The following is a 16,542-nucleotide window of genomic DNA, read 5'->3' as shown; positions in this document are numbered from 1 at the left end:
TTTGTTTTACATGTATTCTTATGGGAAAACGCGTTTCACACAACGAACGTTTCACATAACAAACTTGCTCCTGGAACGGATTAAGTTCGTTGTGTGAGGCACCACTGTATATATAAATATAAATTTTTTTCTACCTTTGTTGTCTGGTTCCTGCTTTCCTCATCTTCTCCTCATGTATTTCCTTCTATCCACTGTCTGCCTTCTCTGTCTCTTCCATATGCTTTGTTACTGTGCCTCTCCCTTCTATCTCTCCCTCCACCCTCCACCCCCCAATTGGTCTGGCATCCATTTTCTTCCCTCCGCTCCCCCAGTTCCCTTCAGCATCTGTTCCTCCGCACCCCACCTTCCCCAGTTCCCTTCAGTGTCTGAGCCTCTCTACCCCAGCTTCCCCAGTTCACTTCAGCATTTGTTCCTCTGTACCCCAGGTTCCCCAGTTCCCTTCAGCATCTGTTCCTCCCCACCCCACCTTTCCCAGTTCCCTTCAGCATCTGTTCTTCTCCACCCCACCTTTCCTCCCTTTCTCCCTCCCTGCCCCTTACCTTCACGGCAGGCAATTTCTAAATGTGCTTCCTACCAGCAGCTGGAGCGTTGAAATCATGTGTGGCTACAGGAAAGGTCGTCTCTGATGCAACTTCCGGTTGCCACACGCAATTTCAATGCTCTGGCTGCTCATAGGAAACAGATTTAGAGAAACTGCCTGCCCCGAAGGTAAGGGACAGGGAGGGAGATGCTCAGGCGGTGGCGGCGATTGGGCAGCAGCAATCCGTAAGGAGGGAGGGAGATGTTTGGGCAGTGGCGGCAGTGGCTATCAGTAAGGAGGGAGGGGACGCGATTAGTGACCACGCGCGTTCCTCGCTTAACTGCGGAGACAAGACCATTCACCGCTCCACGGGGCAATGAATGGTCTTGTCCCTGTAGCCGCGGTGAACATTGTTTTCCTCCCACCGTTTTGGCGGGTTACCTGCAGCTTACCGTGGGTAGCAGCCACCATGTCATTCTCTATTCACCATAAGTATTAGTAAGCAAAAATATTGCTCTAAATTCTTACCCCATAATACTGCTTGATATGAAAAAAGATTTTGATGATGATTTTTTAAGTTTACATCCTCTAACAGGCGGAAAAACAAAATTCAGATGTGAGTTTCTCTTATGTCTGTTGGTTGCAAAAGAGAAAAACTCAATTATATATTTGGGAGCTAAACCAAACAAAGCCTTAAAACAGAAGCAACCAAACTTAAACTTCACCCGCGCCTCCATTGGCAACCAATACAGTACTTGATAGGAGGGTGTTACGTGATCGTATTTATTCAACCTAAAAAACAGCCTGACCGCCACATTTTGTACTATTCGCAATCGTTGCATATTCTTCTGGGAAATTGCCAAATAGGCAATAATGCAGTAATCAAGCTGGCTTAGTATAAGAGACTGTACCAAAATTCTAAATGATGAAACATCAAAATACGCCGTAACGGACCAAAGCTTCCAAAGAGTAAAGAAACCCTTTCTGACCAAGAGTCCACCTGATTCTTCATAGTCAAGCCCTGGTCCAGTATTATTCCTAAAACTTTAAAGCTAGTCAGAAATGTATTTAGTTCAATAAAAAGAACCACTTTATTTTCATAAGAACATAAGAGATGCCGCTGCTGGGTCAGACCAATGGTCCATCGCGCCCAGCAGTGCGCTCAAGCGACGGCCCTTTTCGTCAAAGACCAGTGCCCTAACTGAGACTAGCCTTACCAGCGTACGTCCTTGTTCAGTAGGAACTTGTCTAACTTTGTCTTGAATCCCTGGAAGGTGTTTTCCCCTATAATAGCCTCCAGGAGAGCGTTCCAGTTTTCCACCACTCTATGGGTGAAGAAGAATTTCCTTACGTTTGTACGGAATCTAACCCCTTTCAACTTTAAAGAGCGCCCTCTTGTTCTCCCTACCTTGGAGAGAGTGAACAACCTATCCTTATCTACTAAGTCTATCCCCTTCAGTATCTTGAATGTTTCGATCATGTCCCCTCTCAATCTCCTCTGTTCGAGGGAGAAGAGGCTCAGTTTCTCTAATCTGTCACTGTACGGCAGCTCCTCCAATCCCTTAACCATCTTAGTCGCTCTTCTCTGGACCCTTTCGAATATTACCATGTCCTTCTTCATGTACGGCGACCAGTGCTGGACGCAGTACTCCAGGTGAGGGCACACCATGGCCCGGTACAGTGGCATGATAACCTTCTCCAACGTGTTTGTGATCCCCTTCTTAATCATTCCTAGCATTCTGTTCGCCCTTTTCGCCGCCGCCGCACATTGTGTGGACGGCTTCAATGACTTGTCAATCAGAACTCCCAAGTCCCTTTCCTGGGAGGTCTCTCCAAGTACCGCCCCGGATATCCTGAACTCTTGCCTGAGATTTTTCTTACTGACATGCATTACTTTACATTTATCCACGTTGAATCTCATCTGCCATGTTGATGCCCATTCCTCGAGCCTGTTATGTCACGTTGTAGATCTTCACAATCTCCCTGCATCTTCATTACTCTGAATAACTTTGTGTCGTCCACAAATTTAATCACCTCGCTCGTCGTACCTTTGTCCAGATCGTTTATAAAGATGTTGAAGAGTATGGGTCCAAGCACCAAGCCCTGCGGCACCCCACTGGTGACGCTCTTCCAGTCTGAGTATTGCCCATTCACCCCCACTCTCTGTTTCATATGCTCCAGCCAGTTTTTAATCCACGTGAGTATTTCTCCCTCGATTCCATGGCACGCAATTTTCTGAAGTAGTCGTTCATGCGGAACCTTGTCGAATGCCTTTTGAAAGTCCAGATATACATTGTCAACCGGGTCACCCTTATCTATCTGCCTGTTTACTCCCTCAAAGAAGTGCAGCAAGTTCGTCAAACAAGATCTGCCTTTGCTGAACCCATGCTGGCTGGTCATCATCAGACCATGTCTGTCAAGGTGATCAATGATGCGGTCCTTTATCAGTGCCTCTACTATCTTTCCCGGTACCGAGGTCAGACTCACCGGTCTGTAGTTTCCCGGATCTCCCCTCGAACCTTTTTTGAATATCGGCGTAACATTCGCCACCTTCCAGTCCTCCAGAATCTTTCCCGTTTTGAATGACAGATTGGCTATTAGTTGAAGTAGTTCAGCTATGGTCCCTTTCAGTTCCTTGATGACCCTCAGATGGATGCCATCCGGTTCCGGGGATTTATCACTCTTAAGCCTATCAATCTGCCTGTATACCTCTTCTAGGCTGACCGTCAACCCTGTCAGTTTCCCGTTTTCACTTCCAGCATATAACCTGATGGGTTCCAGTATGCTGTGTATATCCTCTTTGGTAAATACAGATGCAAAAAATGTGTTCAGTCTATCGGCGATTTCTTTGTCCTCCTTTAGTGCTCCCTTTATTCCTTGGTCATCCAACGGTCCCACCGCTTCCTTTGCGGGTCGTTTTCCTTTAATATATCGAAAGAACGGCTTGAAGTTTTTCGCCTCCTTGGCTATTTTTTCTTCATAGTCTCTTTTTGTCGCTTTTACCGCCTTATGGCACCTGCGTTGGTGTTGTTTGTGCTTATTCCAGTTTTCATCCGTTTTAGATCTTTTCCATTCAATAAACAAGGTTTTTTTGTCTTTGATCACTTCCTTAACCTCTACAGTGAGCCACGCCGGTTCTTTATTCTTTTTCCTCTTTGATCCCTTGTTGATACATGATATATATAGATTTTGCGCCTCGGTGATTGTATCCTTAAAAAGAGACCAAGCTTGCTCCAGCGTTCTTATATTGTTTATCCTCTTCTTAATTGTCTTCCCCACCATGCATCTCATCCCATCGTAGTTTCCTTTTCGGAAGTTTAGGGCTATGGCCGTCATTCTGGGCCAACATTTCGCCCCTATTTCCAGGATGAAGCTGATCATATTGTGATCGTTGTTTCCCAGCATCCCTTCTACTTCTACATCCTGTGCCAGTCCATTTTTGGTTTATTTAAATTTTAATGTAATGGTTGGAATATGTTAGCTTCTGAAATTTATGCCTGTATCTTTATATTTTGCACAGTACTAGGGAGCATGCATCACTGTTTATGCTTTTCTGGTCTTATACTATGGCTTTTTATAGGGTTCAGTTTAATTTTTGTCTACATATTTCTATTGTTAGTTTTTGGTTACTTTTCAATATTTAGTGAGGGCCAATCTGTATTCTGTGCTTGTAAAAGACACCAGGTATTCTGTTGGCGATGCATGTTGGTATAGGATCAGTCTGAATTAATCTTGCTTGTTTAGGTTTCCAGTGGGCATATTGATATCCTAGTGCTCGCTGCAATGTTTTGCAATGTTTATAGTGCTACTTTTTCCTTCACAGGACCTTGTTATGCAACTCCTGGTAGTTGGTGATATTATAGCAGAATTGCATTATATGCCCTGAGTAACTTTTGTAAGTTTTTTTTTAGGTGAAACAATTTTTATTGAAAAAGCCAGAAAAAAGAACAATGTAGATATAGTGGTTCAAGAAACTATACAACAAAAGTCCTTCAGTCCCAAGATCCCACACCAACCCACCACCCTACTCCCCTCCCCTGATCCCTTGCCCCGCACAACAATAAACCAAATTAGAGAACTACAGAAGTAGCCGCCAGAAGAATACAGAGGGCGTATTAATCCTGTTGAAGACATAATAAAGGAAACTAGTGGCATGGTAGCTAAGAAGGAGCAAGTATCCCAACCCACCAAACTGAGGAGGTCGAAACTGGACCAAAGCCAAATCATGACATTCAGGGCCCTGGATTCCGATGAGTCCCAAAAGACAATGCATAGGATCTCCCCCTCCAAAGGCCCCCACCCCCCAAACCCAAAACACCTAAGGAAATGCAAACCAAAGAAAGAAAGAAACAAATATGCCAAGCAGGGGAAAGGCCACTCCGAGACTGCGAACCCAGCACCACTCAAGTCAAACTAAATAGGCAAGGTATTAAGAATCAGACTACAGGTTCTGTGCGACAAGGAGTATATATAAGGACCCCAGACCTGCAAAAAAACTTAGATTGGGCAAGGAGTGACGCAACTGATACCTCTCAAGCAACATCAAAGCATGAAAGTGTTTGCGCCAAGTCCAAGAAGGAGCGCGATCTGAAACCCACTCCCCCAAAATAATTTTCTTAGCTACCAACCCAGCCTTGCGCAAAAATAGCCGGCTAACACCCGGGGGAAAGCGAAAAGCCTCATATTTATCCAAAAGAATCTCCACCAGATTGAGAGGGATAGAATGGCCTAACAAAAATTCCAAATAGCGGACCACTCGCCTCCAGAACGCCCGGACCACCGGACAACTCCAGAAGGCATGGAAAAAAGATTTAGGAGCACCCTTACATTTCTCGCATTGTGCGGATTCTGCAAAACCAGAATGAAAAAGTTGAACCCTTGTGAAATATGCGCGATGAAGCACCTGAAATTGACATTTCCGGAGATCAGCCGAAACTGAAAGGGTTGAGTTATGTTGAATAAGGCAGCCCATGTCTAGATTTGCTGGATACAGGCCCAGATATGGAGCCCAGCGAGTGCATAAGGACTCCTATGACCTAGGCAGAGCAAGAGAGCTCAGTGCCCGATGCAACGCGGAGACAGACAGGCCGTCCTCCTCAAATTGGTCAAAAAAAGCACGGAGCTTAGTCCCTAAACCCAGCTGTAGGTCCTCCACCGCTAGAGAGCGCACATAATGACCCAACTGTAAATCTGCAAAAAAGTCAGCTGCCTGAATCCCGGCTCAGTGTTGGAAAGTACACCAAGGGGGAAGAGTACCATCTGAAATGAGGACATGCTGCAACACAGTCAAACCCAACTGGGCCCAGGGTCAAAAGGGGGCAGAAGAGTGACTGGGCAGAAACTGAAGGTTCCCTTGGATAGGCAGTAGATCAAACAGCCCTGGATTTCCCCCCCCCCCCCAAGCTGAATATCAAAAGCCTCCAACTATCGCATAAGGAGCCCAATAAAAAGCTAGAGTGCAAGTAGGAAGGAAGAGAGGATCGAGGAGCATGTAAAAAAGAAGATAAATGCCAGGGGGAATAGAAAGCTTCTTCATAATCAAAACAGGTATAGTCTTGTTGGTCCAGGATCCAATCCCACAAATAACGAAGTAAACAAGCAAGATTATATTTCTGCAGATCAGGAACACCCATACTGCCTCGCGACCAAGATCCCAGCATGTAACAGAAAACCATGCGAGGCTTCCGTCCTCCCCAAATAAATCGAGATAAGAGCTGATATGACCTATGAAGATCCTTCCGCAAGAGACAGATAGGCAGCACTTGTAGGACATAGAGTCATTTAGGAAAAATAACCATATTAAAGAGATGAATGCGACCTTGTACCGAAAGGGGGAAGAACTTCCAATTATCCAAGCATTGGCGAGTAGTGTCAAAAAGCAAATGCAAGTTAGCCTGTTTGATAGAGAAGACAGAGGGAGTCAGTTGAACACCCAAATATTGGAAGGTCCCATCCGTCCACTTCAAAGGGAAAGTCTCCGGCCAAGCACTGTGAACCTCTGAGAGCGTAGGAAGGGCCAAAGACTTATCAAGATTCAGCTGAAAGCCAGAGAAATCCCCATACTCAGCCATCACCAACAAGAGAGCAGGCAAGGCCGTAACAGGACGGGTAAGATGAACCAAGAGATCGTCCGCAAATGCCGATAATTTAAATTCCACCATACCGATGGTCACCCCACAAATATCTGGGTTGTGCAAGATGTCTCGTACGAGAGGATCCCAGGTAAGAACAAACAAAAGGTGGGATAGAGGACAGCCCTGCCTAGTACTCTGCTGAATTTCAAAAGGGTCAGAGAGCAGCCCATTAACCCAGATAGCCAAAAAAGGAGACGCATAGAGGGCAGAGATATCGTCAAAAAAAAAAAACCCATCAAAGCCATAATGGCGTAGTGTGGTGAACAAGAATGTCCAGGAGACCCAATCAAAGGCCTTCTCCTCATCGAAGCTAACCAACAGGGAAGGCGTATGACGAGAAGCCACATATTCCAGAGAAGTTAAAATGCGTCGAATGTTGCGCGCCACCCTACGATGGCGAACAAAGCCCACCTGAGGATCAGCTATAAGATCAGAGAGAATACGGGCCATCCGGTTGGCCAAGATTTTAGCAAAGAATTTAGACTCAGTGTTAAGAAGAGAGATAGGCCGATAGGAACTGGGCAAGGTGGGGTTCTGCCCCGGTTTCAAAAGCACCATAATGTGAGCATCACGCAGAGACAGTGGTAAAGACCCCTGGGCAATGCAGGCATTAAAGGTGGAAGTCAGCACCAGAGTAATTTCCAGGGAGAGCAATTTATAAAATTTGGTGTGAAAACCATCAGGTCCAGCTGCCTTCCAAAGCTCGCTAGACTGGATCACCAAGGCAACCTCCTCAGCTGAGATAGGAGCATTTAACATCCGTTGATGATGATCAGACACTCGAGGAGCGTGAATATTATTAAGATATAACTCACTCGGCATCTCTGGGTCCCCCAAACATGCATAAAGTTTCTGATAAAACTGGCAAAAAACCTTCACAATCGCTTTGTCAGTACAAATCAGTCCCACCTCCTCCCCCATCACCCGGAGCACTTGCTAAGGGCCATCCGAAGCGCGCACCACGTTAGCTAAAAGCCGCCCTCCCTTATTATCATGTAAATAAAATTGATGTTTAAAATATTGAAACGAGCGGACAGTCCGGGCCCGCACCAACTCATTCAAAAAGGCCTGGGAGGCCAACAAAGTACTTCTGCGGGTAGGGGTAAGATGACAGGCATACCATATCATGTCTGCCCGAACCTGCCTTTCCAAGCATAGAATTGCTCTGTCTTGAGCCACCTTCTTGAAACTAGCATAGGCAATAATCTCGCCATGCAGCACTGCTTTAGCCGCATCCCACTACAGCACAGGATCATCTTGATGGGCCCCATTGTGTAGCTGATAATCCTTCAATTTCCGAATTAAATGATCGAGAAACCCAGGATCCTTATACAAAGCCAGAGGAAAGTGCTAACAACTGCCACCACCACCCGCCCCCATAGTCAAAGTGTACCAAATAAAGGCATGATCAGAAACGCAATAGGGACCAATCCCTGCAGAATGGGTAGAGGAAAAAAGACTAGTAGACAGAAGCCAGTAGTCTATCTGAGATTGGGCGCCATGTGCTCGGGATAGATGAATATAGTTGCACTCCCCAGGGTGGACAGTACGCCAAATGTCTACAAGATCCAGAGAGGAGCAAAGGTAGGGAATACCCCAAGAAGAATCCATGCACTCCTGCAGGCGGGAATCGGATTTGTCAACAGTGGGATCATGAACAAGATTAAAATCACCCCCTAGCACCTGAGGCATGTCAGGGAAGTCACTCAAGGCCTTGAACATAGTATTGTAAAAAGCCTTGTCATAGACATTCAGCGTGTAAATATTACAGAGAAGCAAAGGTTGCCAGTCTAAACCTATATCAGCTAAAACGAACCGGCCAGAAGGGTCTGCATACACCCCATGAACTGTCACATCCAAGGTTTTCCGGATGAGAATCAAGATCCCTGCTTTCCGCCTCAGCGCTGCAGCCCACATTACCCCCCCCAACCCACCAGCGAGCAAATTTATCATGTTCCAGAGAGGTCAAGTGTGTCGCCTGTAAAAAGGCAATATCCGCCTTGTGGTGATTCAAAGTCTACAGTATCTTTTGTCGTTTAACAGGGGAAGTAACCACATTAACATTCCAAGAAATTAGTTTAACCATTTGAAATCTGAATAACCAAGAGCAGTGATGAAAATAATAGCAAAAAAAAAGGAAGGAGGGGCCGTCCCAGCATACGGCCCCACCAAGTCCAAAGCCTCATAAGAGCGATGTGTAAATTCACCCAAAGCCCAAAAGAGGGGCCACAAACCCCAGGGTGACCTCCCCCAGCTCGGCTACAAAACCAAAATGAAAGACAAAACAAAAAAAAGGAAACCCAGTAAACCAGAAAAAAAAGAGCAGCCCCCTATCCCAAGCCCATACCCAAATGTCCCCAGTCCCCCTCCCCCCAAGGAAATAGTCCCCATACTCCCCAGAAACACATGTGTCTCTTGGGACTACCCAGGGCTGCCCCGAACCACCCAGAGCCCCGCTCTCCCAAACAGAGATCAGAGATGAATCAAAACATGGAAGAACAGCGGCATGTAACCCCTCACAAATCCCACAAAAACCCTGATACAATTGGCGCAACAGAGCCCACCAGTGTGAGGCAAGTATGACAAAGAAAACCCATACCCCCGCCATAAACACCAAGCCACAAACCACATCTTCTCACCACACCCATGCACCCAAATGCCACCAAACCCAAGATGCGAAGTGGCCCCCAACCTCCCTGAACTGCCCCCAAAGTTGGTTACCAATTCAGCCAAAAGGACCCCATCACCAGGCAAAACCCCAGTAGACAAGGAACCAAAAAACTTAAAAAGAACTCCAGCCATCTCCCCTATCCCAGCAAACCAGAACCCAGCCATTCGTTCACCCACACACACCCAGCAAGCAAAGCCCCCCCCCCAAAAATACTCAACAGGTGCCCCAATGTCACAACGTGTTGGAGTATCATGATGTTAAAATCAATCCAGGAGTAGGCCTGCAGTCTCCAACATCCCGCCGCAAGGAAACCAGGGACAGCTGGCAACGCAGAACTCCAAGTGTCGCAATGCAGGCACCAAAGTGATCAAAGTAAGGCCCACATAGCTAGCTCACTGAGTGGAAGCAGCAGATTGTGACAAAGGGAGAGCAGACAACACCCATCGGGGTATTGCGGCGCGGCATGCTCTACCGGTTCAAATGCAGAAGAAATTGAGAGAACTCAAAAGTAACAAATGGGAGCCACTGCATCATCAATCTCAGCAAACTGAAATCAAAGTACCTCCGGGAATAAATCCAGGGCCGCAGTTAGCTCGCAGAGCTGGTGGATGGGACAGCCATCTGAGCCACGAAGCGAATGGCGATCGCCAGCTGGTCAAAAAAGTGAGGCTTGCCTTCATAAAAAAATCTTCAACTTTGCAGGATATAACAGGGCAAACTGCACGTAATTACGATGAAGATCCGCACAGAGAGAAGCGTAGGCCCGACGCTGGGTGGAAACACGTGGCGAATAATCCTGGAAGCATAAAACAGTGTGATTTTCAAATATAAGAGGCCCCTTCGATCGGATTGCCCGCAGGATTTCCATCTTGTGCACATAGTTGAGGAGCTTAAAGATTACCACGTGTGGCTTCTCCTTCGAGGCACACTGGGGCCCAAGCCAGTGGGCACACTAAATCCTCACTGGTCCCACCTCAGAGCGCAGATCTAGGGTGTCCACAATCCAGTGTTCCAAGAACCCACGAAGCCTGAGGTTGCTGCGGCGGGAGCAATTTTTGATATCATCTAGCTTGTCCTCCAAAGTCTGGAAGCAGGTTTGCATCTCCGTTTGCATGCTGGTCACCTGGTATATATTGTCTTCCAGTGCCAACACATGCTGGCAACAGGCAGTAAACTCTCCTGTTAATGATTCCAGCCGCCCATCCATAATATCAAGTTTATCAGCGATAGATTGCAGGCGCTGGTCCAGGGATGATTTTATCGCACCTTTCACCTCTGTGACAACCTCCTGTAGCCAGACCGAGCTCACAGTAAAGCCCTCTGGACCATTGCTTCCGCCATCTTAGGCTCCGTGGTCTTTGCTTTCACTTGATCTTTTCGCACAGTTTTTGAGGCCATAACCCCTAACACAGGTGGGAATCTGAAGGGGCACCCGGTACACTGCCGCAAGATAGAAAATGCAGCGGAAAGGGGCAAAATTCAAGCAGTCCAAATGCTGATGAAGAGAGTGGGGTTGAGGAGCTCGAGACACACACATCTGCCCTCTAACTCAGCATCATGTGACCCCCCATGGCTTTATTATATAAGATTGATTATGTGTGTCTGACGTCTCAGATGACTGTGCATAGGACAGGGGGGCAAGTAAATGATTTTCATAAAGTGTGGGATGTGTATATGCAATGGAGGGAATGTAATGTTTATGGAGGATATGGCTCTGAGGAAGTGTTGGGCTGATAGGGTACCAGGGTAGGGGTGGGTGGGGGAGGGATGTGTTCATTCATTGTTTGTATAAGCCTTGACTCTGTTTTTGCTGTTTGTTGGTTATTATATGTATTTGCTGGAAAATTTTCTAAATAAAAATGGAAAAAAAAGAAGAAAATTTGGTGGGTGAATATAGCTTCATCAAGATAAAATTTTTGCCCCCCAATAACACTCCTCTTATCCAGCCCATGGACCAGCAGGTGATCTCGAACTTCAAAAAAAGGCTATGTTCCAGAGTTGTTTTGAAGTTACAAATGAAACGGAACTCACCCTCTGAGAGTTCTGGAAAGACCACTATAATATCCTCCATTGCCTAAGAATCATTGAGAAAGCACAGAGGGAAGTGTCTTTGAGGTCAATGATCTCTGCCTGGAAAAATCTCTGGCCTGAATGTGTTGCTGAAAGGAACTTCGAAGGCTTTGAGGAACCACCTGTTGTTCCTGACATCGTATCTCTGGGCAAGTCCATGGGTCTTGAAGTCAGCAAAGAGGATGTCAATGAGTTAGTGGACGATCACAGGACTTAGCTGACAACAGAGGAGCTTCAGCACCTCAACCAGCAGCAGCAGAAAGAAGTTGCAGAGGAAACTTCTTCAGAGGAGGAAGAGGGAGACACTGGTACCATTCCCACTGCTGAAATCAAGGATCTTCTCAACATGTGGTCAAAAACCCAAGCAGTCATTGAGAAGTGGCACCCCGATAAAGCCCTTGTTAACAGGTGTAACATCGTTGAACATTTTAGAAAAGTTCAAAAAGGTCACCCATCATCAGACCACTTTGGAACGTTGGTTCTCAAAAGACACCATGACCAGTGACCCCAAGCCCTCTACAAGTGGTACCTTAGCAAAGAGCATAAAAAGGAAAAGAATGCAGACACAAGAACCACCAGAAACGCAGTTACCTGATGTTACCATGGAAGGTGACTTGCCTTCCAAGTAATAATCTCCCTCCTCTTCCTCCAGCTTCCACATCATCATTCCTTTTTAATTTTATTACTTTACATTTTTATTCAAATATTATATTTGGTTAATATTTTATCTTAAAATTCAGTGTATTTACTGTTAAAATCATTTGAAAATCCGAGTTTGTGGGACCAAGGAATGGATTAATCCCGTTTCTATTATTTTAAAGGGGAAAAACTGTTTTGGAACTCGAATGGGGTTCTGGAATGGATTAAGTTCAGATTCCAAGGCATCACTGTATCTGTATTCCCTTCAGCAATGATCATTTGCTTTTCAGGCAGCTAGTTCAGATGACAAACTTTGAAAATTGTTATCATCATCTTACCTGCACTTTAGAAAATTATTGAAATCATCTTTGTTCATTAGATTTTTAAGAAATTGATGTCCTTGGTAACTTTTAGTCCTTTATGAATATTGATTGCTTTTAATGACTTTTGTAGATCGCTGTCATTGTACAGTTCCTTCTTTCTTTGTAAACCGTATTGAACTGAAAGGGATTTGCGGTCTAGAAATGGAAATGGGAAAGAGAAAGAGATGTGTGGCTGTGCGGCTGTGACCAGCGGAGCAGGGAGCGGGGAGCTATGCCAGGAACAAGAGCACAATCAGCACAAACTACTACCTGCTGAAGATAGAGAAAAACACTATATTACTCCAGGAGCACCCCTGCTTATGCTGGTGATATCACTCGCAAAATTCAGTTCTTTCAACCTCCACCTGCTGGAAGGAAGGGTTAACAAAGTTGGTTCAGAACAGTGTAATCAATACTAACAAATAGACCTTTACCAATGCCCTCATATATTTTGTCATGTGCAATTTAGATTGCAAACGCAATGGGGTAGGATTTTCAACCTCAGTTTTATTTTTATGTTACAGTGTAATATTGTCTCCCATAAAAAATTAAAACTACACTACTCTGCCCAATATTTCATCCTTTAATGGGCAGACAATAGCCTCCTTCTCACTACTCCTCGCGCCACTACCACCACCAATGCACTATATCTCCCAGAATACACTGCATCCCCTTACCTTTGGTTGCATTGGATGAGGGCACTAATCTTCTCATTCTGCTCTTCGATTCGACTACTCTTTTCAAACACTTCCTGCTTTAGTTGCTCATTCTCCTGACAACAGAAAAAATATGATTTCTTACATGCCATTCTCATTATACTACTTCATTTTGGAAACATTTCAGTAAATCACTGACCTTAAGCATTTTAAATTAGTATTATAGTCAATATATGTTTTTATTAATATTGTACACCACCTAGAAGTCTGATTAGGCAGTATAAGAAATTTTAAATAAACTTAAAACTGACAAACACACATCAGGAGATGATTCCCATGAGGCATGACTGATACTCAAAGCTTTCAGCAAGACAACTAAGGACATCCTGCATGGTGCGCCTGTTGTTGGAGCGGTGCCGGCTTGACGGGGGAGTTCAGACGTCCTGCACATGCATCTGGAGGATGGCCGGCTTGAATCGGAAGCTGGGAGGCGCTGGTTAACGGCAAAGGCATCGCCGAAGAGTGAGGAGAGCCGCACGGGGACCCTGGGGAAAGGAAACCACCACGCTGTAAGGGCTGCAGCACCCACAGACAGGTACCCACCCACCCCTGAGCCACCCTAGTGAGACCTCGTGTAGCGAGTCAACACTCGTTTTGCGAGACGAAAGTTTGCTGAGTTTTTGCTCATCTTGCAAAACACTCGCAAACCGGGTTACTTGCAAACCGAGGTTCCACTGTAGTATGTGTCACAAGAAACATTCATTTCATGTTTGTAAACATGAGGTTATTTTAGGATTAATCTAGAAGTGATCTACTTTTGAATGTCTTATTTGGATGTTCTTTATGTGTATAGATTTTTAAACTTATTTTTATACTCTTGTTATCTTGAATTGATTTTTATTGCTATGTTTAAATATGATTATATATATATTTTTTTGTTTGTTTTTAGTTGTTCTTTTGTTTTTAACTCATACATGTACATATGTGAGTTAAAAGACACAGTTTGGTTTATTTACAGACTCCTGAGGAAGGTACTTTTCAGCACAGGCGTTGGAACAGGGTAAGCCACAGGGGCCATGGGCTCCCCAAAAACTGGTGCCCGCCTGCCCTCCCGACTCCGAGGGTTTAACTTAAAATGATCAGACAGCTGCCGCCATGCAGTTTCAAGGAACAGACCTGTCCCTGGAAGTAGAATGAAGACTTCCGGGGGCAGGCCTTCTTCCTGATGCTGTGCGATGGCTGCCCAATCATTTAAACTTGAAGCTGCTGCACGATTTCGCCGGGGCTAAGGCATAGCATCTTGGTCCCCCCAAACAAGACAGCATTCTGCTGCCCCTGCTTTTCAGTACCGAAAGGCTTGCAGCGTTGAGCCTTTGTATACAATAAAGATCGCGTTTCGGAAACCTCTCACTGTTCCCACTTGTTTTTCTACAGAGATAGGAAGAAAACCAGGTGAGAACAGAACCCTGGAATCCCAGAGAGGACAGCGTATTAAGGAGTAGGTGGTGATCAAGTGTTTCTGAATTAAGATGGATTAAAAGCAGGATATAGAAAACTAAAGCTCCAGTGCCTGTGTGGCCTTTATTCAGAGTCATGCCCTACTATCTTATGTATACTTGTGCACTGGGATAAGATGTGAAATTATACTAATTTTCATCTTTCAAGTTTTACTACCATTGTGCACAATCCATTGTTCACTAGGAATGAATCCTGATTATCTTAGGAAGTGGGTAACATGGGGCTTGTCCTGTTGGGGCAAACCTTTTGGCGATGATTTCTGACAAATTTGCTCACTACTACCAATTGTCTCCTGGTAATATTTTTCCTTATAACCATTGTAGACAATATGCTGAAGTCTTCTGAAGTGTGCGGCAGCAGCCAAAGAACAGAATAACATAGTAACATAGTAGATGACGGCAGATAAAGACCCGAATGGTCCATCCAGTCTGCCCAACCTAATTCAATTTAAAATTTATTTTTTTTTCTTCTTAGCTATTTCTGGGCAAGAATCCAAAGCTTTACCCGGTACTATGCTTGGGTTCCACCTGCCAAAATCTCTGTTAAGACTTACTCCAGCCCATCTACACCCTCCCAGCCATTGAAGCCCTCCCCTGCCCATCCTCTACCTAACGGCCATACACAGACACAGACCGTGCAAGTCTGCCCAGTAACTGGCCTTAGTTCAATATTTAATATTATTTTCTGATTCTAAATCTTCTGTGTTCATCCCACGCTTCTTTGAACTCAGTCACAGTTTTACTCTCCACCACCTCTCTCGGGAGCGCATTCCAGGCATCCACCACCCTCTCCGTAAAGTAGAATTTCCTAACATTGCCCCTGAATCTACCACCCCTCAACCTCAAATTATGCCCTCTGGTTTTACCATTTTCCTTTCTCTGGAAAAGATTTTGTTCTACGTTAATACCCTTTAAGTATTTGAACGTCTGAATCATATCTCCCCTGTCTCTCCTTTCCTCTAGGGTATACATATTCAGGGCTTCCAGTCTCTCCTCATACATCTTCTGGCGCAAGCCTCCTATCATTTTCGTCGCCCTCCTCTGGACCGCCTCAAGTCTTCTTACGTCTTTCGCCAGATACGGTCTCCAAAACTGAACACAATACTCCAAGTGGGGCCTCACCAATGACCTGTACAGGGGCATCAACACCTTCTTCCTTCTACTGACTACGCCTCTCTTTATACAGCCCAGAATCCTTCTGGCAGCAGCCACTGCCTTGTCACACTGTTTTTTCGCCTTTAGATCTTCGGACACTATCATCCCAAGGTCCCTCTCCCCGTTCGTGCATATCAGCTTCTCTCCTCCCAGCATATACGGTTCCTTCCTATTATTAATCCCCAAATGCATTACTCTGCATTTCTTTGCATTGAATTTTAGTTGCCAGGCATTAGACCATTCCTCTAACTTTTGCAGATCCTTTTTCATATTCTCCACTCCCTCTTCAGTGTCTACTCTGTTACAAATCTTGGTATCATCTGCAAAAAGGCACACTTTTCCTTCTAACCCTTCAGCAATGTCACTTACATACATATTGAACAGGATTGGCCCCAGCACCAAACCCTGAGGGACTCCACTAGTCACCTTTCCTTCCTTCGAGCAACTTCCATTAACCACCACCCTCTGGCGTCTGTCCGACAGCCAGTTTCTGACCCAGTTCACCACTTTGGGTCCTAACTTCAGCCCTTCAAGTTTGTTCAACAGCCTCCTATGAGGAACTGTATCAAAGGCTTTGCTGAAATCCAAGTAAATTACATCTAGCATATGTCCTCGATCCAGCTCTCTGGTTACCCAATCAAAAAATTCAATCAGGTTCGTTTGGCACGATTTACCTTTTGTAAAGCCATGTTGCCTCGGATCCTGTAACCCATTAGATTCAAGGAAATACACTATCCTTTCTTTCAGCAACACTTCCATTATTTTTCCAACAACTGAAGTGAGGCTAGGCATTTTTAGGAAATGGTTGGTAAATAAAA

The 16,542-nt window shown here is 45.2% G+C and overlaps 1 protein-coding gene across 4 annotated transcripts in view; it reads right to left on the bottom strand.

The window, feature by feature from the left end:
• The window catches only part of FKBP15 (FKBP prolyl isomerase 15), a 337,919-nt gene that overhangs the window by 93,430 nt on the left and 227,947 nt on the right, over positions 1–16,542 (bottom strand). For all 4 annotated transcript variants that reach the window (XM_033960334.1, XM_033960337.1, XM_033960335.1 and 1 more), the window contains one exon: positions 13,074–13,168. In XM_033960334.1, coding sequence (XP_033816225.1) covers positions 13,074–13,168 — 95 coding nt within the window. The remainder of the gene's footprint in view (positions 1–13,073; positions 13,169–16,542) is intronic.

The sequence above is a fragment of the Geotrypetes seraphini genome, chromosome 10 (assembly GCF_902459505.1).
Source record: "Geotrypetes seraphini chromosome 10, aGeoSer1.1, whole genome shotgun sequence".
In the NCBI taxonomy this organism is placed as follows: Eukaryota; Metazoa; Chordata; class Amphibia; order Gymnophiona; family Dermophiidae; genus Geotrypetes; species Geotrypetes seraphini.
The sequence above is the reverse complement of the archived record's forward strand: the minus strand, read 5'-3'. Positions and strand labels throughout refer to the sequence as shown.